The 21933-nt window shown below is 44.1% G+C and overlaps 1 protein-coding gene across 2 annotated transcripts in view; it reads left to right on the top strand.

Moving 5' to 3' along the window:
- PIR121 (transcription activator) overlaps positions 1 to 21933 on the top strand; it is a 312434-nt gene that overhangs the window by 89342 nt on the left and 201159 nt on the right. For both annotated transcript variants that reach the window (XM_087382159.1, XM_087382158.1), the window contains exons 9-12: positions 15933 to 15997; positions 16126 to 16321; positions 16435 to 16586; positions 16739 to 16832. In XM_087382159.1, the coding sequence (XP_087238285.1) occupies positions 15933 to 15997; positions 16126 to 16321; positions 16435 to 16586; positions 16739 to 16832 (507 nt within the window). The remainder of the gene's footprint in view (positions 1 to 15932; positions 15998 to 16125; positions 16322 to 16434; positions 16587 to 16738; positions 16833 to 21933) is intronic.

Raw genomic sequence — 21933 nt, 5'->3', positions numbered from 1 at the left:
ACGAGAAGACTAGGGGGCATAAACCGATGCAAATTCAAAAATTTCCCCTTGAACAAGGCATTGAACAATAATCCATCTACCATGGCGATCATTGAGAGCCACAACAGGTTGAAGGTCGTGCTTTACCAAAAAAGCCACACTAGAAAAGGAGTGCTCTCTAGCATAGAAGATATCATAACCAGCAAAATGGCCTATTTGACCAGCATACATATGCTGATTATGCTCTTGCAAAGCAATTATATCAGGCTGCAATTGCGTGATATACATCCAGACCAGTTTCCATTTGCGACCATCACACATTCCCTGGACATTGAGAGTAACACACTTGAGATTATCAAGCATATTAACAGTTATGGGACAGGTATGTACAGCAACTAACGGGCTCTCTACCTCTGCATTTCCATCTCAATGTCCGGGCCTCTGCCCTGGGATGAAGCATCAGCCTGAGGAGAGGACAAAAGTGCAGCAACTTCTTCTTCAGGAAACAAGGTCCGATTTGCAGTCACAGCAGCCGAGGTCAAGCCAACACTAGAGTTTTCAGCAGGTGTTTTCCCCTGAGAGGATGCACCACTCCAAGTCTGAGAAGGCAAAGGTCGCCTGGGGGAGATCACTTTGCGAGGAGTTTTCCATCCATCAGTCAAAAAATTTTCCCCCTTCCCCTGAGGTGGAGAGGACAAAGGCATAGGAAAAGAAGCATTACCATGTGAGACAGCCGGGGCTTTGCCTTTGTCTTGAACAGAGAAAAACTGTTTGACCCCTTTTTTAAACCAAAGAAGAGGCATTTGGATTCTTATTCAAAGGCTGAACCATTTCAGCTTGCACTGGCATCCGTGGAGCTCGGGAAGGGCATTGTGAAGCCATGTGCCCAAATTGCTTGCATTCAAAGCAAGCACCTGCAAACAGCCCCCACTTGAGCTTGTAAAAGGCACTCCCCATGGAAACATTATTCACAGTAACCGATTATGAAGCTAGAGTGGGATGATCTGTATCCCACCAAATGCAGAAGCGATTCGAATTTCCATTGGGTCGCGGTGGACATACCACGTTACCGAGGGAATTTGCAATTTTAGGTAGAGAAGAATACAAGGATTGAGGAAAGTCCACAACTTCTACCCAAACAAGGCAACGATGGCGAATCAATGCTTGATAATCCCAGGTGGGAGACTAGGGCAGAACATGGACCATCTGCTGGCCATAGAAAAGAGGAGAGTGCTCCAGCAAAACCACCTAGGGTTCGAGTCAACCAATTCCCAACATCTGCAGCAGCAAGCATCCGTCCTGGGAAGAAAATTATAATGGCATGCTTTGCATACTCCTTAACTGGATCAAACATATCATCCACTTCCACCATAATGCCGGTGGTGGGAAGTGGATCTTACCAACCTTTACGGGTATCAATTCCCCATACTCGATTCCAATACATGAAAAAAATCATCCAAAAGCTCGATGGAAATCCCACAAAAGTCCAAGAGACATTGGTTCATAGAAACCCAAAATTGTGACAAACAGGTGTCTCAGATATGCACTATTTTGGTAAAACATAGCCTCTTGCATACACACAAACCATTCATCATCACTCTCCAACAATCCCCATGCTATGCATGCTGCCCTGAAAGTAGGGTAGACTTGCCTGTCAAAAGTACATAGGTCATCGAAGGACTTGCATCCCCTACACACATTAAGAAGCATACGCATGAAGTAGAGCTCACCAACTAAGGGAGAAATATTGTACATCCAGCCGATGGTATTCCCCTTTTGTCTTCTAGTCCACCGCTTACTGGTTTTGTTCCAATATGGCAAGTCATCATACAAGTTGCTTGTGTCGTGTTGCGACTGATTGTAAGTGAACCATTTTGTGAGAGTGATCTTTTGATTTTGTTCCCTATCCACAACATTATGCAAATCATCATCATCTCGAAATGATGTTATTGCGCATCGGAAGATGAACCTGCAACCTTTGCATAATCGGTTTTTCATCGTGCATGGCATACTCGTAAATCCACCAACATGCTTCTGAAGCTAACACGTAATGTGCATCCAAGTAACTACTAATCTCATCAATGCCACCATCGATTGTGTTGTGCAAATGCCCTTGCTCTCCTGCATGATTTAGTTGCATCCTGATGATGGCTCTATCGTGACCTTTGTACGCTTGTAAACGGTATGCATAGTACTATCTCTAGTTGACACAACTCTGTCCACGTATCTCGTGCAATGGTGTGTGATTAGGAACATCACTATATGGGATATATAGATGCCAACCGTCTTCCCTTCAAGGGAACAAAAGGACATACATGAGAGGCATGTATGATCAGTGCAAATTAGATATTCTACTCACAACCCCATTGCGGCTAAAAATCCGAATGTCCCTATTTCCGATATCGAAGTCATCCCCTTGTCCTGGCATGATTCCAGCTATCTCGCTAGCCATAGGAGCCAAGTACTGCCTTGCCTTCATGCATAACCTCATAAACAAGCTGAGCCTCAGCACAGTCATGAAGGGAATCATTTGAATCCATCACCTGTTTTTGTTTCTTGTTGGAAACCGACTTGTCTTTGTGAAAGGTTTTCTCATAGGAATAATCCGCCATTCGAGTTAAGGAAAAAACTTGGAAGCAGCAACGCTTTACAAGGAGGAATGCACAGCAGGTACAAAACTGTACGGTTTTTTCATGTCTGTACGGACAAAATCGTACGGATTTTGGTTAGTAGGAAATTTTATTTTATTTTTCTCTGACAAGGAAACTGTACGGACTTCCCTGATTGTATGGACAGAACTGTACGGACAAAACTGTATGGATTTTTTTGACTGTACGGACAAAATCGTACGGAATTTTGACAGTATAATTTTTTTTTTCTTCGGATTTTTTGACACAGCGTACAGACAGAAAACGGACGTCAAAAGAAACCTCGAGGGTGTCAAACTGAGGGAGAAACAAGCAGTTGTAGCGTGGGAGCACGAGGGCTAGCACGGAATCTCACTCACTCTCTCTATCTCTCACACACACACACCACTGACCTGGAGAAGTCAAAGTCCAATCTTCTTGTCGATCCTGGAGTTCCAAACGAGGAATCGGAACAAAGGGCGAAAGCATAGAAGTAATTTGTCGCCACAAAGGACGATAATGAGAGCCCAATCCATATGTAGTGGCTGCTAGAGAAAAGAAGAGCATAGTACCAGCATCATCTATAACATCAGCAACCGAGGTGATGCCTTTAAACGAGACAAAGTAGGAACGTCGAGGTTCCTGTAAAGCCAAGGGAGGCTGAAAGACTTTCGACCAGTGAATGGTTTCAGCTCTCAAAGAATTCCCAAGCAAAGATTGCCGTCCATTTTATTCTAGATGAGAAAGAACATGCTTCCACTCAAGAAGCAAGCGGGAGACAAAAGGGCATCCAGGCAAAGTGTCATCAGTGCAGCCAAAAAAGAAATCTCAGTGATCGAGTTACCAATGACCAAAGGCAGAAATACTGATATGAGTGACTAGAGTCCTAATCATAAGAGCCCAAGGCTGATCACCTTGCAGAAATTGCCGCAACATTTTCCCCGTGTGGGCAAGAATATGCGCATGAATATCCGTGATGTTCAATCCACCATGCATCTTGGGAGAACAAATGTGATGCATCGAAAGCAGCCTGAGACTTTTTCTGCCATGTTTGGATCGCCAGAAGAGTTCCATAAAGACAGACATGAAAGATGTAAGATCTGCCTTAGTGAACATGATCAATGGCAAGTAAAATTGAATATATGCCACAAGGATGGACTGCATTATTCGAAGACGAACGTGCAAAGGCCAGGTTGCCAGTTTCCAATACTCAAGCTTTTTCCGACGCTTAGCCAAAACCCAATCAGTTTGTTGTCGGCAAGTGAGTTCCCACCCCAACGGGTAACCAAGATGACGAACAAACTGAGTGGGTGGAATGATATCCCCGAGCCATAATAGACTATGCGAGTCTTTGGAATGCAAAGGGAGCAGCTTAGACTTCTGAAAATTAACATGAAGACCAGCTGCCAAACCATAAATAGAGAGGGCCTGCATCAAGGCACCAAGATCATGGGGCGTATTCTTCGGGGTAAAGAAAGAATCATCAGCATAAGCTTGAGCAACCATGCTGCGATTAGCATCCAATTCCAAGCCATGAAGTGATCCTGTAGCCACAAGATGATCAATATATTGCAGCATAGGATGAGTAGCAATGGCATACAGTAAAACACTGAGAGGGCATCCTTGGCTAACCGAACAACGAAGAGTCCACTCATCAGAGATATCCCCAGAGATAATGCAAGCCGCATTGCTATCTCTATAAAGCCAGTAAATAACTTGCTGCATTTTTTGTCCAAACCCCAAAGCTCGCATAGTTTGCGAGATGAAATCCCATTGAATTGTGTCAAAGGCTTTTGCAATATCTACCTGCAAGAGTAGAACATCCTGCTGCGTGTATTTGGCATATTCAATCCCAATATAAGCATTGGCAATGTTATCTGTGATATGGTGACGTGGAACAAAGCCATATTGGGAGGGATGCAACCCATCATGCAAATAACCTTTAATCCGATCAACCACCATTTTGGCAATGATCTTGTAAATGACTGGCATGAGTGTGATTGGCCTCCAATCACCCAGTGAATCACATAGCTGCTTTTTTGGAATTAGCTTGAGAAGACCCTTTTTCCATGACAAAGGCATCTGCGGATTTTGCCATGCTGTATTTACCATTTGCAGCAAGGTGAATTTAAGAAGATCCCAGAATGCAAGAAAAAATTCAACAGTGAGACCATCGCATCCTGGAGATTTCCATCTCCCACAAGATCTCAGTGCATCAGACAATTCCCTTTCAGTGAAGGGATGTTCAAGTTCCAAAGCCTGAGCATCAGACAGAATTGGATGATTATGCTGCAAAAGAAGCTGACGTGCAGACACGACCCGAGGAGAAAGAGTATCCAGATGCCCAAAATGAGTGGAGAAGTGCTGCACTCATAAAGAAGCAAGCTCTGAAGGAGATGTTGACCAAGAACCATCAGGCATCCGGATCCGACAGATATTGGCAGCCTGTCTTTTGTAGTGTAAACTCTTAAAAAATTGCTTGGAAGAGCAGCCTTTATGCAAAAATGCCCGTTGTTTGGATCGAGTTTCCCATTTAGCAAGCTTTCTGCGATCATTAGATTGAAGAGAGAATTGAGCCTGACATAAGAGCATGCTTTCTCTGAAGACAAAGGGCGAAGATGAGCAAGCTCTGTCAAACTCTGACATGTAAATTTGACATGTGCTACAGTCTCCCTTGTGGCTTGCATATAGAATTTGCCATAATCTCGAATAACTACTTGCATCCGAGTAACAAAAGCCTGCCAGGCATAATCCAAACCAATGCGTATCTGATGAGAGAGAGGCTGAATAGCATCAGAGACCAAGGCTTTAAAGTCAGCATGCTCCAGATAACTATTATTCATCAGCAAAAGCATTCGGCAAGGCAATCTGTCAGTGGGAAATTCATGTAAGGAAAGCCTCAACAAAAGAGGAGCATGATCTGAATGTGTGAAAGCATGATCGACCCGAATTTGACAAGTAAAGGCATCACAATGCTTTGGATCAATCTGATACCATCTGTCCAAGCGTGCCCGATAAGAAGATTGAGCATTATGCTGAAAGGTATAACCCGGAAGCATGGGCTGTAATTCCTTCCAGAGATCAACCAGGCGCAACTGAAGCGAAAAATCAGACCGTGCCTGTGTTTCAGAAGCTAACATATGAGTGTGGCCTGAGGTGTTGTCACCCGATTGAGGGGCATTATTAAAGTCACCACAAATGAAGGCATGGTGTCGCCATGGATAAGTATGCATGTCAGCCCAGATGAAAGCTCTATCACGAGAAGACTGGGGGGCATAAACGGATGCAAATTCAAAAATTTCCGCTTGAACAAGGCATTGAACAATAATCCATCTACCATCGCGATCATTGAGAGCCACAACAGGTTGAAGGTCGTGCTTTACCAAAAAAGCCACACCAGAAAAGGAGTGCTCTCCAGCATAGAAGATATCATAACCAGCAAAATGGCCTATTTGACCAGCATACATATGCTGATTATGCTCTTGCAAAGCAATTATATCAGGCTGCAATTGCCTGATATACATCCGGACTAGTTTCCATTTGCGACCATCACACATTCCCTGTACATTTAGAGTAACACACTTGAGATGATCAAGCATATTTACAGTTATGGGACAGGTATGTACAGCAACTAACGGGCTCTCCACGTCTGCATTTCCACCTCAATGTCCGGGCCTCTGCCCTGGGATGAAGCATCAGCCTGAGGAGAGGACAAAAGTGCAGCAACTTCTTCTTCAGGAAACAAGGTCCGATTTGCAGTCATAGCAGCCGAGGTCAAGCCAACACCAGAGTTTTCAGCAGGTGTTTTCCCCTGAGAGGATGCACCACTCCAAGTCCGAGAAGGCAAAGGTCGCCTTGGGGAGATCACTTTGCGAGGAGTTTGCCATCCATCAGTCAAAAAATTTTCCCCCTTCCCCTGAGGTGGAGAGGACAAAGGCACATGAAAAGGAGCGATTTGAATTTCCATTGGGTCGTGGTGGACATACCACCTTACGGAGCGAAGCTGCAATTTTAGGTAGAAGAGAAGACAAGCATTGAGGAAAATCCACAACTTCTACCCAAACAGGGCAACGATGGCGAATCAATGCCTGGTAATACCAGGTGGGAGACCAAGGCAGCCATCTGCTGGCCATAGAAAAGAGGAGAGTGCTCCAGCAAAACCTGAGGGTGCTCCTCATCATCCATGATGATCTCAAAAAAGCCCCTCGTTGCATAACGAACTTTTTTGACATAAGAACCACCCAGGGTTGGAGTCAACCAATACCCAACATCTGCAGCAGCAGGCATCCGTCTTGGGAAGAAAATTATAATGGCATGCTTTGCATACTCCTTAACTGGATTAAATATATCATCCACTTCCACCATAATGCTAGTGGTGGGAAGTGGATTTGGAATTTACGGGTGTCTTCAAACCCTTCATGCATAACCTCATAAACAAGCTGAGCCTCAGCACAGTCATGAAGGGAATCATGTGAATCCATCACCTTTTTTTGTTTCTTGTTGGAAAGCGACTTGTCTTTGTGAAAGGTTTTCTCATAGGAATAATCTGCCATTCGAGTTAACGAAAAAACTTGGAAGCAGCAACGCTTTACAAGGAGGAAAGCACAGCAGATATGAAACTGTACGGTGTTTTCCTGGCTGTACGGACGAAATCGTACGGATTTTGGACAATACGAAAATTTTTTTTTTCCGTGACAGGCAAACTGTACCACTGAAAATACACACACACACACAGACCGTGCGCAGTGTCACCAAGCTATAAATACTCCAAAGCCAAAGTTTCGGTTGACCATTTATTGTTCATAATCAATGAGTTCTTCATTTATTTGGTTAAAGTATTGACTTCGGTCAAAGATACTTGACTCCGGTTAAGTAAGTTTACCTCGGTTTGGAAGACTTGGCTTCAGCCAAGATGGTTAACTATGGTTAACCAAAGAACCAAGGCGTTGACTTCGGTCAACGAGACGTGGCTTACGCCAAGAGGGTTAACTTCAGTTAACTAAGATGTGCCAACCTCGGTTAAAGAGACTTGGCCATAATTAAGGTGCTTTGACTGATTGTCAAGCCCCTTAATTACGAAAAAGAGGATTGACCTCGGTCGACTAAAGAAATTGTTCTATGTTTATATGCACATGTTTGCTTGTTAGGATTAGTCTAGAATTGATTCGCATGCAAAAGTGCTAACGGTAAATGGGTGCCATGGTTATGTGCGCTTTAATTAATTGTTACAGGCGCTAAGTGGGGTTGAACGCCCAATTAACAAGAGCCTAGCAAGCATTCGGGAGATCACTCGCGTGACCTAGTGCTAAGAAGACTCTAAAGTTTCGCCCTCTAGAGGCATGTAACTAGGACTTAGCTATAAAGTTGACAAATGCCTATTGCCAAAAGAATGCATAAAAGGACTACCTAAGGGACGCTCGGAAAAAAGAGAACTTGTTTAGAGAAGGATCACAAAAAACCCAATGGTTTCAGTCCTTCCAAAGACTCCATAGGGCCCAATAGCGAACCCAGGAAAATAAAAGATCATATCCTTGTCAGTTAGGGTGAAATCCAAACAGCCAAATAGCATGCCAAAGACATCCTTTGAAAAGCGAGCCTGCAAGATCCTTTCTGAAATGTAAGAAAATCTTGTGAATCTTGACAATGCTAAAATATATGAGCCACCAATTTCCGAATAGCTAAGCAACGATGACACATAGCTGGCCCAATATGCCTTCGAGCCAGGAGTATGCCGGAAGAAAAAACACCCACAACTATCCTCAAAAGAAAAATCTGTTGGCAAAGGGAGAGTTTTCAATTCCAGAGTTGACCCAGTCTACCCTTGCACCACCTTGCATTGCACCTCATAGACCACACATGGTTTGCTCGGGCTGTAATCTAGGGGAGAGGCAAGAGAACCCTGTATACACTGGCAACCATGAGAGAAGTCAAAGGAAGAGGACGCTGAGCAGAGAAGTCCGAAACAAGCACCAAGTCGCTTAGACGATCTTTAAGATGAAGTGGAGGTATCGGCTTAAAATCTTGAAGCATTTGAGCAAGCAAATGCGAGTAGGGGTGAGAATGCATCCCTAGAGGAAAACGACGAGCCGCCACTAGAAAGGGCATTACTGAACCTGTGCCATCCAATATATCTGCCGAAAGACGAATACCACACACTTTTTTCAGTGAAAGCTTTGATTGATTATAACGAATACCACAAACACACATACTTTTTTTTTTTGTGAAATCTTTTATTTTTGTGTGGGAAACCTCAAAAAGAGGTGGAAACCCACCAATAAGTACAAAGAGAAAATTTACAAGTAAAACCTCACATAGAAAATCTCATGAGGCAACCAAGTAAAAGTTTACATAACAGTTGGAGGAGACTCCAACAAAACATCATCCATTTTCTAACTATTGCCTTGTCAAAATTGATGCAATGGAGTGACAACGCCATCAATAAAACAGAGTTGTTTTTTGCCCTTGTGATTCTTCTTAAGATAAGCGGGTAGCTGAAACTTTTGAACCACAGGATCAAAAACCTGCTGCAACCAGGGATGAAAAGACTCCAAGGAAAAAGGAACATCAGGATCCGAGACTGAGAGTGTAATGGGGCCGGCATATCAACAAGTTTCTCAGGGGAAGGAACATGAAACTCCACAGAAAAGGAAATATCTGCATCTTGAATAATAGTATCTGGAGGTGAAGGAGACTGTAGATTTTCTTCCACTTCATGCATAACAGCAGAATTTTGCAGCAGTGAAGAAGAATCTGGCAGAACAACTTTAGACGTCGAAGTAGCAGCAAAAACCGGATCAAAAAGAATCTGACAATCTGACACTGTAGGTAGTCGATCCGGAATAGATAAAACAGCAAAAGGATTTGAATCTTGAACCAAATTAGCGTCCTGAACTTTCCTCCAGACCTTAGCAGGTTTGAAAAAATGCTCTCCATCACACACCACCCTTGTGATTCTTCTTAATATAGCCCGGCATCCGAAATTTTGGAATCACAAGGTCAAAAACCTGCTGTAACATGGGGTGAAAAGAATCCAGTGAAAATGGCACATCTGCATTTTGAACAGAAAAAGACTCTGGCACATGCATCAAAGGCAAAGGAGCTAGATCAACATCTGTATCCTCCGACGAAAGAGCTGCATTTGATAAAGCAGGACTTAGCATTTCAGCTTCACTTTGAGGATCAACCTGAGAAAGAGCATGTGCAGCATCCTGTATGGTCCCCTGTGCAACGGGCACATCCATATCCTGAGGAGGAGGAGGCTAATGATGCTCAACAGGAGTTGGATCCTGAACTTCTTCAGCAAGAGAAAGATTGGCCTGTGATTTTTCTACCTTCCTCCAGTAATGCTTTGGAGCAATACAAGAAGGCTTATCGAGTAAAGCCTTAGCAGAAACTGGAGGAAAAGGAAGAGTAACCTTCATAGTGAAAGGAGGAGCAGGAGGAGCGGGCATGGAAGCAAAAGGGCAAGCACGTGCAAAATGACCAATCTGCGGGCACCGATAACATGCTGTAGGAAAAGAGGCAAAATGTACTCTGATGCGCATCGGATGGGCAAATCCCAAATCAAGATCCAGAGTAGAGGGCATGGGCTGCATCATATTCCATAAAATACAAAGGTGAACATCCCGGGTAGCCTGCAAAAACTCTTGTCTCAGAACATGTAGAGGCCTCCACAAAAGCGCTGCAAGAGTAGGAAGATTGTGAAGAAGAGGCAGAGGCAACGCTTTGAGGGTAATCCAGACCAGATAGTGAGTCAGAAGAGAGGCAGACGGATCAAAAAGTGGATCCCAAGGCATCACATAAGCAAAGAAACCAGCCCCATGAATACCAGCACGACTGGCAAGTCACTCCATCACATTAGTCGAAGAGCAGTGAGCATAATAAAAACCTTTGTACAGAAAAACAACGGAGGAAAGGCAATCTTGACCTATTGCAACTTCAGCCCAACAACGAAGTTGAGCTGCAGATAAAAGCCTGCCCATAGAGTAGAGATAGACCCCATACTGCTGAGCATGTCGAAGATCGGAAACCAGAAGGGCAGAATCCAAAGAACAAACAAGCGGTGAAGCCGATGAAGGAACATCTGTGACAGAAGCAAAACACATTTGGCGAAGAAGGTCCAGCTGGATTAAAGACGAAGGACCATCCGCGATATCCAGCTTTGCTGATTTAACCAAAGTGGAGGGAGGCAAACCCACCACGCTTCCGCCGAAAGAAGACACGTGCAGAGGCAAAGGGGGGGGCTCAAGCAGAGAAAACGAAAGAGCCATCTATCGGAGTAGCAGGAAGAGGGGAGGAAGCGACATCAAGAAGAGATTGTTCTGTAAAGCCAAGGGAGGCTGAAAGACTTTAGACCAGTGAATGCTTTCAGCTCTCAAAGAATTCCCAAGCAAAGATTGCCGTCCATTCCATTCGAGATGAGAAAGAACATGCTTCTAGTCAAGAAGCAAGTGGGAGATAAAAGCGCAGCCAGGCAAAGTGCCATCAGTGCAGCCAAAAAAGAAATCCCATTGATCGAGTTGCCAATGACCAAACGCAGAAACACTGATATGAGTGATTAGAGTCCTAATCAAAAGAGTCCAAGGCTGATCACCTTGCAGAAGTTACAGCAACATTTTCCCCCTGTGGGCAAGAATATGCACATGAATATCCGTGATCAATCCACCATGCATCTTGGGAGAACAAATGTGATGCATCGAAAGCAGTCTGAGACTTTTTCTGCCATGTTTGGATCGCCAAAAGATTTCCATAAAGACAAACATGAAAGATGTAAGATCTGCCTTAGTGAACATGATCAATGGCAAGTAAAATTGAATATATGCCACAAGGATGGACTGCGCTATTCGAAGACGAACGTGCAAAGGCCATGTTGCCAGTTTCCAATACTCAAGCTTTTTCCGAAGCTTAGCCAAAACCCAATCAGTGTGTTGTCGGCGAGTGAGTTCCCACCCCAAAGGGTAACCAAGATGATGAACAAACTGAGTGGGTGGAATGATATCGCCGGGCCATAATAGACTATGTCAGTCTTTGGAATGCAAAGGGAGCAGCTTAGACTTTTTAAAATTAACATGAAGACCAGCTGCCAAACCATAAACAGAGAGGGCTTGCATCAAGGCACCAAGATCATGGGGCGTATCCTTCGGGGTAAAGAAAGAATCATCAGCATAAACTTGAGCAACCATGCTACGGTTAGCATCCAATTCCAAGCCATGAAGTGATCCTGTAGCCACAAGATGATCAATATATTGCAGCATAGGATGAGTAGCAATGGCATACAATAAAGCACTGAGAGAGCATCCCTGGCGGACCGAACAACAAAGAGTCCACTCATCAGAGATATCCTTAGAAAGAATGCAAGCCACATTTCTATCTCTGTAAAGCCAGTAAATAACCTGCTGCATTTTTGGTCGAAACCCCAAAGCTCGCATAGTTTGCGAGATGAAATCCCATTGAATTGTGTCAAAGGCTTTTGCAATATCTACCTGCAAGAGTAGTACATCCTGCTGTGTGTATTTGGCATGTTCAATCCCAATATAAGGATTGGCAATGTTATCTGTGATATGGCGACGTGGAACAAAGCCATATTGGGAGGGATGCAACCCATCATGCAAATAACGTTTAATCTGATCAACCACCATTTTGGAATCAGCTTGAGAAGACCCTTTTTCCATGACACATGCATCTGCTGATTTTGCCATTCTGTATTTACCATTTGCAGCAAGGCTAATATAAGAAGATCCCAGAATGCAAGAAAGAATTCAACAGTGTGACCATTCCATCCTGGAGATTTCCATCTCCCACAGGATCCCAGTGCATCAGACAATTCCCTTTCAGTGAAGGGATGTTCAAGTTCTAAAGCCTAAGCATCAGACAGAATTGGATGAATATGTTGCAAAAGAAGTTGATGTGCAGACATACAGGAAGACAAGTTGGATGGTACCAACTACTCCCTCTGGAGTTTCATGGTACGCAATATTCTGATTTCTCGCAATTTATGGGATTATGTGAATGGGGGTGAGATCCGACCAGCAGATATTGCACCTGCTACCCCTCCCCAGCAAGGAGGTGGAAGAGGTCGTGCATAGGGTGCAGCTGCAGGACAAGTTGGTGGTGCAGCCACAGTCCCTACTCCAGAGCAGAAGAGATGGGATTCACGGGATGCCTTAGCTTTGTCATGCATCTCTCTTTCAGTGAAAAGATTTATCATTCCGCATATCTGGTCGTGTAAGACCTCCAAGGCAGCGTGGGATATTTTAGAAAGCATGTATGCAGCCTGGAATGATGCAAGGGTATCTTTTTTGAAAAGAGAGTTAAGTAATACACATATGGAAGAGGGTGACTCCATGCCAGTCCACCTCACAAAGCTACAGGATCTCAGAGAGCAATTGTTACACATAGATGAAATTATTTCTGATTCAGAGATGATTACAACCTCTCTGAAATCTCTTCCTGAGTCTTATCTTAGCTTTCATACCTTGCTGAACTTATCATTGAGGGGGGGTGCAAATCCTCTCACTTTTCATGAGTTGATAGGACTTCTGCTTCAGGAAGAGCAGACCAGGAAAAACTTGGGATCCTGGCTCTAGTTTGCCACTTATGTAATTGCCTGCGGTCATTGAGAGCAAGTATATGTTTGGCATGGCATAGATCCTGTTCTTGAGAAAAAGATAACACATTATCCTGACTAAAATCAGCAAGAGAGTTGATACACTGCTTTGCCCAAGCCACCTGGCATCTAAGAACAGCCATATAACCTCGACCATAATCCTCTATCACCCCTTGAAGGCGAGTCACTAGTGCATGCCAGGCAAAATCAATGTCCACCTCTGCATGCCCACGAAATGGAGCCAGTGCAGCCCGTATCATATTCTGAAATTCAGTGTGCTTTAAATATGCATTATTGATAAGCAAAGGCCTCCGATTAGCGGGAGGCATGTCATCATATGGCTGGCCACAGGAAAGGGTGAGCCACAAGGGGGAATGATAAGACAAAAGCAGAGAGTGATCGTACCACATATGGCATGTAAAATCAGCATACTGCTGAGCATGAAACGTATACCATCGATTCAAGCGAGCCCAATAATCAGTGAAGGCATTATGGTGAAAAGTATAGCCCGAATGGAGGGGATGCAGTGAAAGCCATACGTCCTGAGCATTAACAGAATCCATAAAGGAGTGCCACTGTCTATGCTCAGAAGCAAGCATATGTGAATGATGAGTGGAGCTATCCGAAGGGGATGGAGACTTATTAAAGTCTCCACAAAGAAAAGCATGCGGATTCCAGTCAAAGTGCTGTAATTGTTCCCAAATACGGGCCCGGGAGGCAGAAACCTGAGGAGCATAAACAGATGCAATATCATAGGCATCTTGTCCCACCGAACATTGAATGACTAACCAGTTCCCATGGGGATCATTAAATTTCAGAAACGGCTGCAATTCATGGCGGACAATGGCACACAGGCCCGAAGACTGCAGGTTACCCGCATAGAAAATATCATAGCCTGCAAAGTAATCCCTCCGTCCAACAAACCGGTGCTGATTATGCTCTTGGAGGAACACAATGTCTGGATGAGAAGTATGTACATAATGCCAAAACAACCTCCATTTATTAGCATTACAAAGACCCTGTACATTGTATGTATAACACCGAAGGGAAGTACTCATAAAGAATATATACAGTGTATGATATGTACTCCATGAAACAAGGAGTGTCAGGCATCCACCATCGTATCTGGGTCAAGCTGACCCATGGCAGTAAACACCTGGGGGGAGACAGTATCATCATAGATGGGGATGCCCGTCTTAACAACGGAGACCCAATTGCCAAGAGAATGACCGAAAGTGCCAGGGGAAGGTGCGGAGGCATCCCAATTTCGAGACTGTAAGGGCCTTGGTTGTAGAGAGATAGTTTTCCTTGGCACTTTCGAGCCATCAGACTTTGCAATGTCAACCTGCTTAGCCTTACCTTTGTCTTTGCCTTTTGGCCCTGTGGTTGCCTGGCTTCCTGTATGCTGGGTAGGTTTGACTATGTCAGCTGGAGGAGGGGTAGCACGAGGGGGAGCAACAGTACGAGCATCCTGAGGAATGGCAGTAGGAGGAGGTGGATGTAGAAGGGAAGGGCATTCTGATTGTAAATGGCCAAACTTGTGGCAATTGAAACATGACCCAGCAAAAGTGCCCCATTTCAAAGCAAAAAACTTTTGGCCCAAATTGAGGCCCTCCACTTCTACTGCAATAGAAAGCGGAGTGGGCAAATCTATATCCCAAAGGATGCAAAAGCGATTCTTATTGCCTGCAGGACGGGGTGGGCAAATGACTTGTCCCAAAGTGCTGGCCAGGCTAGGCAATTCAGCTCGCATATAATCTGGGAAGTTCACCACTTCAACCCATACAGGGCAATGATGCTGGATAAGACTCTGATAGTCTTTATTTGGAGACCAAGGCATTGCATGCAGCATTTGCTTGCCAAAATGCAATGGAGACATCTCCAAGATCTTCTGCTTATAATTAGCTTCGGACAAGTGAACTTCATAGAAGCCCCTGGATGCCAAGTAAACCCCTTCCACAAAACCGCCTCCCAACATGGAATTGATCCATTGACCCACATCCATGGCAGAAGGCACCTTACCTGGAAAGAAAATGATAACGGCAGATTGAGAAAGTTTCGGCAGAGGAGAAACCAAGGCAGGCAATTTCATTTTGTAGGTGAGAGCAGGAGGTTCCTTGGCCCAGTCCTTCCTGCTTTGCTGAAAATCGTCATGCAACATATCAAAAACATAGTGAGCATCCTCCATGGAACAATCAGCCAGGTGGGTTGAATCCATATTGATGCGCTTCTGGTCCGGAGCACAATCACGACGAGCGTAAGCCTTGAGGATAGGGCTATTAGACATGGAGAAAAGCTGGAAATGCGGAGAATTGAAAGGGGAGGAGAAACCAACAGATATACAGAGGAAAAGGTAAAAGGTAGGAAAGACTGGAAAAAAGCGGGATAAACACAGTCGGAAGCAACAAAGACGGGCTGAATAGAGGCGACGGGAGAGGTGGCTGAAGAGACTAAGGAAAAAGCGGGAGCAGAAAGCAAATGAGGTGCAGGCTGATAGCAGAGAAAGCAAGCGGGGCACGCTGGGAGGAGCAGGCCGGGCAGGGCAGGCAGGGCGAACAGGTCGCAGGTCTCTCTGCACCTCTCACACACACAAACACACACACACACACACACACTCTCTCTCTCTCTCTCTCACACACACACACACACACACACACACATACACACACATTTTTATGCTTAGCAATAGTACTAATGGTGCATGCTTAAAAACATTTCAGATATTTCTGAGCACGAGGTGGGCAATTTTATCGAATATACAAGCAGAGCTGTTTCGAGTTAACAAGTATCCAAATTCTCAATGGTCTTGCATTTATGTGGGGTTGCACATTTCTTTTCGAAGGGCCACATAAGCTCACGGCACTCACCATTCCTCTTGTTTTCTCCTTGATTCAAACATTCGATTACAATTAGCGTGGAGGACATACTACAGGTCCTTATCTTATTTTGTGTTGACTCATTAGAGTCGGATTCTCTCTTGCTTTACTCAGAGCGACATGCACTTTTGAGAGTGTTACCTGTCCTAGTAGTGCTTGCCATGTCATCAGAGAAGGATGGGGATACTATCTTCAAGAAAGTGAAGGTTGCACGGCTTGTCAACATTTTCAAGGTGAAATGAGTTACCCTTTTGTAGCTTAGGTGGAAAGTTTGTAATATTTTGGCTTATATGCAAGTAAAGCAAGCTCCAATATATTGACCACAGCCACTAAATTGGTACTGCAGAAAGATCCTGTTGTGCCGGCATTTTCTGATCTTCACCTTGCTCCAGCTGGCATGTTAAAGGAGCTTTCAGCATACTTTCAAAGGTTTTCAGCACAAAGTCGACTGGTTTCCTTGCCATCTCCTCATGAATTGGGTCCACGAGAAGCAGCAGAATATCCATAAAGCTTCTGATGAAATTGTATTTATGATTTGCTTTTGGACATGAAGTCTTTCCTCATTTTCTGTTTTCAAAATTTCCTTTATTCTATGATGACTTTAATTGGATGTCAAGTTGCTTTCAATTTGGAAACTTAACCAGCAGCACTTATCAGAGGCACTATTGTATAGTAAATCATATAGCCACTATTAGGCTGGAACATGATGAGTTTGTTCTGCGATTTACAGCAGCGTTGAACCAGGTATTATTTGAGAGTTTCCATGCTGTATTCACTGCTTGATGTGTGAGCAAGGGTCCATCCTCATGTATTTGTGTCATATGCCAAAAGAAAAATGAAAATCAACTGTATTTTGGTTGGCTTGTTTGATCTGTGTATTGCTTGAAGTTTTAACAATCCCTTTAAAAGTACTACTGTTTCTGAAAATTATTGGGCTTTGTGAAAAAAAGCCTTCCATGGTCTGGCTTGCTTCATTTGTTTCCTTTGATGAAAAACATGCTTCTTATAAAGTGAAAATATGATGAAGAAATTAACAAAGCAGCCCAGATGGAAAAACCAACACGGTCTTTCGTTCGCTGCACAACAGAAGGTGAGAACAACTTAAGGAAGGCCTGGCTACTCTCTGTTTGGGGCTGAAAAGTAATTCCTGCATTTGAGGTCCTTCAGAATCCTCACGGATGATCCTATGTGCCTTGGAATCACCCCAGGAGAATTTGTAGAGAGACTGGATCAGAGCTAACCAGATGATTGTAAATGTCCTTGGTACTACTGCGAGGGGGATCTCCAGGGTATGGGGGTGTTGGGCTTTTGAAATATACCAAGCTGACAAGCTGCTGGTCAACTCCTAAGCTGTTGTTGGTGGGTTGGAGCTTCAAAAAGGTAAGCTGTATATTTGATTCTCTTATACATGTACCATTGTACCTCTGCCAATGTAGTAGGTGTAAACACATGCATGCCATTCATGTTAGGAGTGGAAGTCTTTTATGAACTCACTCATGGACGTCGATGGGAAGCACTTGTAAGGCTTTAAAAGTCTTGTGATCAACAGCAAGGTGAAATCAAGAGAGGCTTAACTTGAAAGGCAGTGAGTCAGGTTGTCCACAGCTTGCAATAACGTGACAGCTGCCAGACACTTCCATCACCTCGGTCCACATGCCCACTAGCAGACTGTTAGATTGGAGCTATCATATGCACGGTTAATTTAGCAATCATGACTGCATAAAATAATAGAAGCACTACGACCTGCTACAACCTGAACTCAGGGATTTAAGAAATAGAGAAACCGTTTCAATATCAAATGCCGTAATATGATTCACAAACCTGAATTCAGAACGCTAAGAATAATTTTTGACATTTTGGCGGACACAGAAAGACACTATATTGTTCATAACAATCACCCGACACAGATAAATGACCTTCTGCTCATGTCTACTGGCCTTGCGCAGGTTAGAACAAATCAAAACTCAGAAACTGACTCATCTAAGGCCCCTATTGCAAGCCAGCTTGCTGAATGACACATGCTAAACCATTAGCCGACTCTCATCAGAAGAGCCTGGACAAAAGAGAGTTCTCCAAAACTCTCTGACTTCTCATATACTCTTCAGCCACCGCCTCGACGAGGTCAAACCTAGATGAAATTCTATTGGTCAAGGCAGAACGGCGCTTTGGTTCGTCCAATGCATGCACACTACACATGTTGAGGATTTTTCCAAGGTTCCATAAGTAGCTAAATTCCAATTTGACCAGTCACAATCTTCCAATTCGTGTGCGCAACAAGTCCTCTTGAACCATGATCAATAACAATGAACCTCAAAGCCATCCCCCCATGTAGGGTTCTTTTTCAACAGAGATTGCACTAAGGCAGGAGTTATAACAATGAAGCCGCCAACGTCTTTTCTCTCTCGTAGTCTGTTCTAAAGATGACTCTGAAGTAGCTCCAAGATCTTGTAAGACTCACGATAGGAAATTGGTGTGAAAGGCCATCAAAGAGTGCAAAGCAAGATCAACGGTCGATCTGACTTTTCTACCACAAGCAATGCTTTGCTAGAGCAATCTTTTCCACCATCACCTTGCATTACGATTCATGCCCCAAATATGATTTGCATGACCTGAAAATCAGGGGGGAGGCAACAAAACCCTATATAGCTTGGCAATTGTGAGTTCAGCCAGCAGTAATGGCAGCCCGGAACCTGTGAATGAAAGGTCCAATCTTCGAGGCGAGACAAGAGCTCAAGATTAGGCATTGGCAGAAAGCCCTTGAAGCATTCGAGGCAATGTATGCCAAAAAAGATCTAGAATGAAGCTGTGAACTAAACTGTTTTGGACTGCTGTAGGAAAGGGAAGCATGATACCAGAATCATGAAGCACATCTCCCACAATGTGGATCCCTTTGGACGAAAAGCATCTAGGGTCATGCAATGCTAGCGGCGGGCAGTAAAAGACCCTAGACCAATGAAGGCGTTTCCCACGGAAGGCGTTTCAAGCCAAAGAATCCCGAGTGGTCAAATGTGAAAGCGAATGACACATCATATGCGATGGGGATGTGAATTTTCAGACCTGTGAATACCTTTGGCCTTTTATTGATTAATATTGTAATCTAGTGCATTAATTTCTTGGGCCAAGGCAAAGAACTGAAGGGCAAGAGAGGGGTTAAAATCCCACCACTAAAAATAGTTCGAGGAGCCATGTTTGGCAAGTTGGCTTATGGGACAAGGCAAGAAGTCGAATTTTGGTCTCACACACTTTTTTGGAGCGCAGAAAGACAAGGAGAGGCAAGTGGGCTGCCATGAGCTCCAAAACAAATTCGTTTTTGTGCTAGGAGCCTCCAGAAGAATTCATTTTTGAGCTAGAGAGCCTCCAAAAGAAATGGTTTTTCAGTCAGGGACGTGCTAGGGAATTTCGTTTTTTAGTCAGGGACTTGCTAGGGAATTTCGTTTTTCAGTCAGGGACCGGCCAAAGAATTTCGTTTTTCTATCAACGGCCTGCCAGGGCAACTCGTTTGCAGGCAGGTAGCAGCCAAGGTGATTCACAATCAAATCCAGGGCTGCCTGGAGCAGCTAGGGTGATTCACAATCAATTGCAGGGCTGCTGGGTGCAGCCAAGAAGATACGTTTGCTGATGCAGGGCTACCTGGTGCAACCAAGAAGATCATCATCTACTGTGGGTTGCCAAAAATTGCCAGAAAGATTTCACCTAGCTTGTTGGAGGTTAAGTGACTTGATTCCAGGGTTGCCCGTGGGCTGATTTGTTCCTGTGCGCGAATGGGGTTCAGGAAAGGTGGGTTTTGGTGTATTTCCCTTGTGGTTTGTTGGCCGGTTGTGCATAGGCTTGAGGGAGCCCTAGGGATAGTTGCGAGGGAAGCTGTGTGGCCAAGGTGGGCTGCTGATAATAGCTCTTGGCTGTATGAAATCCTCTGGGTAAACTCTGGCTTGTGTGCGTGCTCAGATGCTGGGCTAGCTTGGGAAAGGACAGAGAAACTTGGACATTTATTCTGCCAGGGCTTTAGGGATGGTCATCTAGTCTAGGGCTGAATTTCAGCTTTAGTTTCCAGGTGGACAGCAAGGGATTTGGCATTAGCGACAACCTGTGAGAGATGTGTGGCCGAGTTGGGCCGGTTGTAAGAGCTTCTGGCCGTACGAATTCCTCTGTATATACTCTGGCTTGTGTGCCTGCTCAGGTGCTTTTGGGTTGATGCTAGGCCAACTTGGGAAAGGTTAGATAAACCTTTTATTCTGCCAAGACTTCAAGGATGGTCATCTAGTCTAAGGCTGAATTTCAGCTATAGTATCCAGGTGGACAGCAAGGGACTTGGCATTAGTGACAGCATGTGAGAGCTGCGTGGCTGAGTTGGGCTGCTAGTAACAGCTCCGTGTTGTGTGCAGGCCTTGTGTGCCTGAGAATTGATGCTGGGACAGGCGGAAGGATTATGCCTGGAAGGTTCTTGTGGATTGCAAGAGCAGCTTGCCAGAGTTTTTGTAGCGGAAGTTAATGCTCTTTTTGCTAGGAGCTAACTAGAGTTTCAGGTAGCTGGATGCCTGCCAGTTTTGGAAGAAAATTGAGCTGGTTTGTGATAGGTGCAAGGGAGTTTATCCTTGCTGTAATTTTGTCTATTGTATGTTTTTCCTTCTGAATAAAAGAATAAAGAAATACCAAAAGGGGCGCATGTTTTGGGGCCAATTGGGTGTTTGGGCTCTAATTTCTAAGCAAGAGCAATCTAGATCCCCGTTCTTGATTCTGTGTTGTCTTTGTGGTACTGAAATTATTTTCTAAGTGGCTGAAATAATGGTACTCACTGGTTAATATTCATTCACTGTCCTTTGGTTTCCCTGAAGGGTGGTTTCATCGTAACACCCCAATGCTGATCTCCTTGCATAAAATCAAGCAGCATTTTCCCTTTATGAGCCAAAATGTGCATATGAATGTGAGGATGTTCAGTCCCTCATGCAGCTTTGGCAAACAGAGGCACTCGATGGAGAGCAAACATAAGGTTCTTATGACCATACTTGGACCATGAAAAGGTTTCGGTAATAACTAACATCTCAAACAACTGTGGCAACAAGTAGGAGCAATGTGTCTATGGGTCACCATCTGTCTAGATGGAAAAATGCCCAGAAGCACTCGCCAGAAGAAAAGCTGTTGCCGAAGAGGAGTTTTGTAGGCCCAAAGTCACACACACACAGACACTTTTTTTAAAAGTGAAAACTTTGATTGATTATATTACAAGAATAGTCACCTCAGAAAAGAGGCATTAGAAAATACATCAACTGAAGATCTCAGTATAAGCCAAATATACATCGTGATCTATATGGAGAGTCTGCAAGCAATCAAAGAAAGATTGCTATAGAGAACGCCTAAAGAAAGCAAACAAAGAAAAATGGGGGTCACTAAAGACTTTACAATTGTGGTTTGTACATAAAGTCCAAAGTGCCCAAAGAAAAGAGTTTGGAATCTCGCTCATAGCCGCTGTCGAAGAGAATCCAAAAACTACTGAGAAGATAGGCAATGCCAGAATAAATGAGGTGCACACACTTTTTCTTAGTTGAAACTTTTGATTGATAATATTACAAGAGTAGCGACCTCAAAACGAGGCCATACACACACACACTTTTTTGTGTGTGGAATCTTTGAGTCATCACACACACACACACTCTTTTTTTGGGGGTTTTTTTGGTGAAATCTTTGATTCATTATATTATATGAGTAGCAACCTCAAAATAAGGTGCTACAATCAACTGAAAATTTCAGTATATGCCAAAAAGACCTCATGATCTATGCAGCGGGTCTGCAAGTAATCAAAGAAAGATTGCTGCAGAGAACGCCTAAAAAAGCCAAACAGAGAGAAAGT

Source organism: Dipteris shenzhenensis, chromosome 12, assembly GCF_047967505.1.
Source record: "Dipteris shenzhenensis isolate YYH24624 ecotype China chromosome 12, Dip_SZ_1.0, whole genome shotgun sequence".
NCBI classification, from domain to species: domain Eukaryota; kingdom Viridiplantae; phylum Streptophyta; class Polypodiopsida; order Gleicheniales; family Dipteridaceae; genus Dipteris; species Dipteris shenzhenensis.
This window is presented reverse-complemented; position numbering and strand designations above follow the sequence as displayed.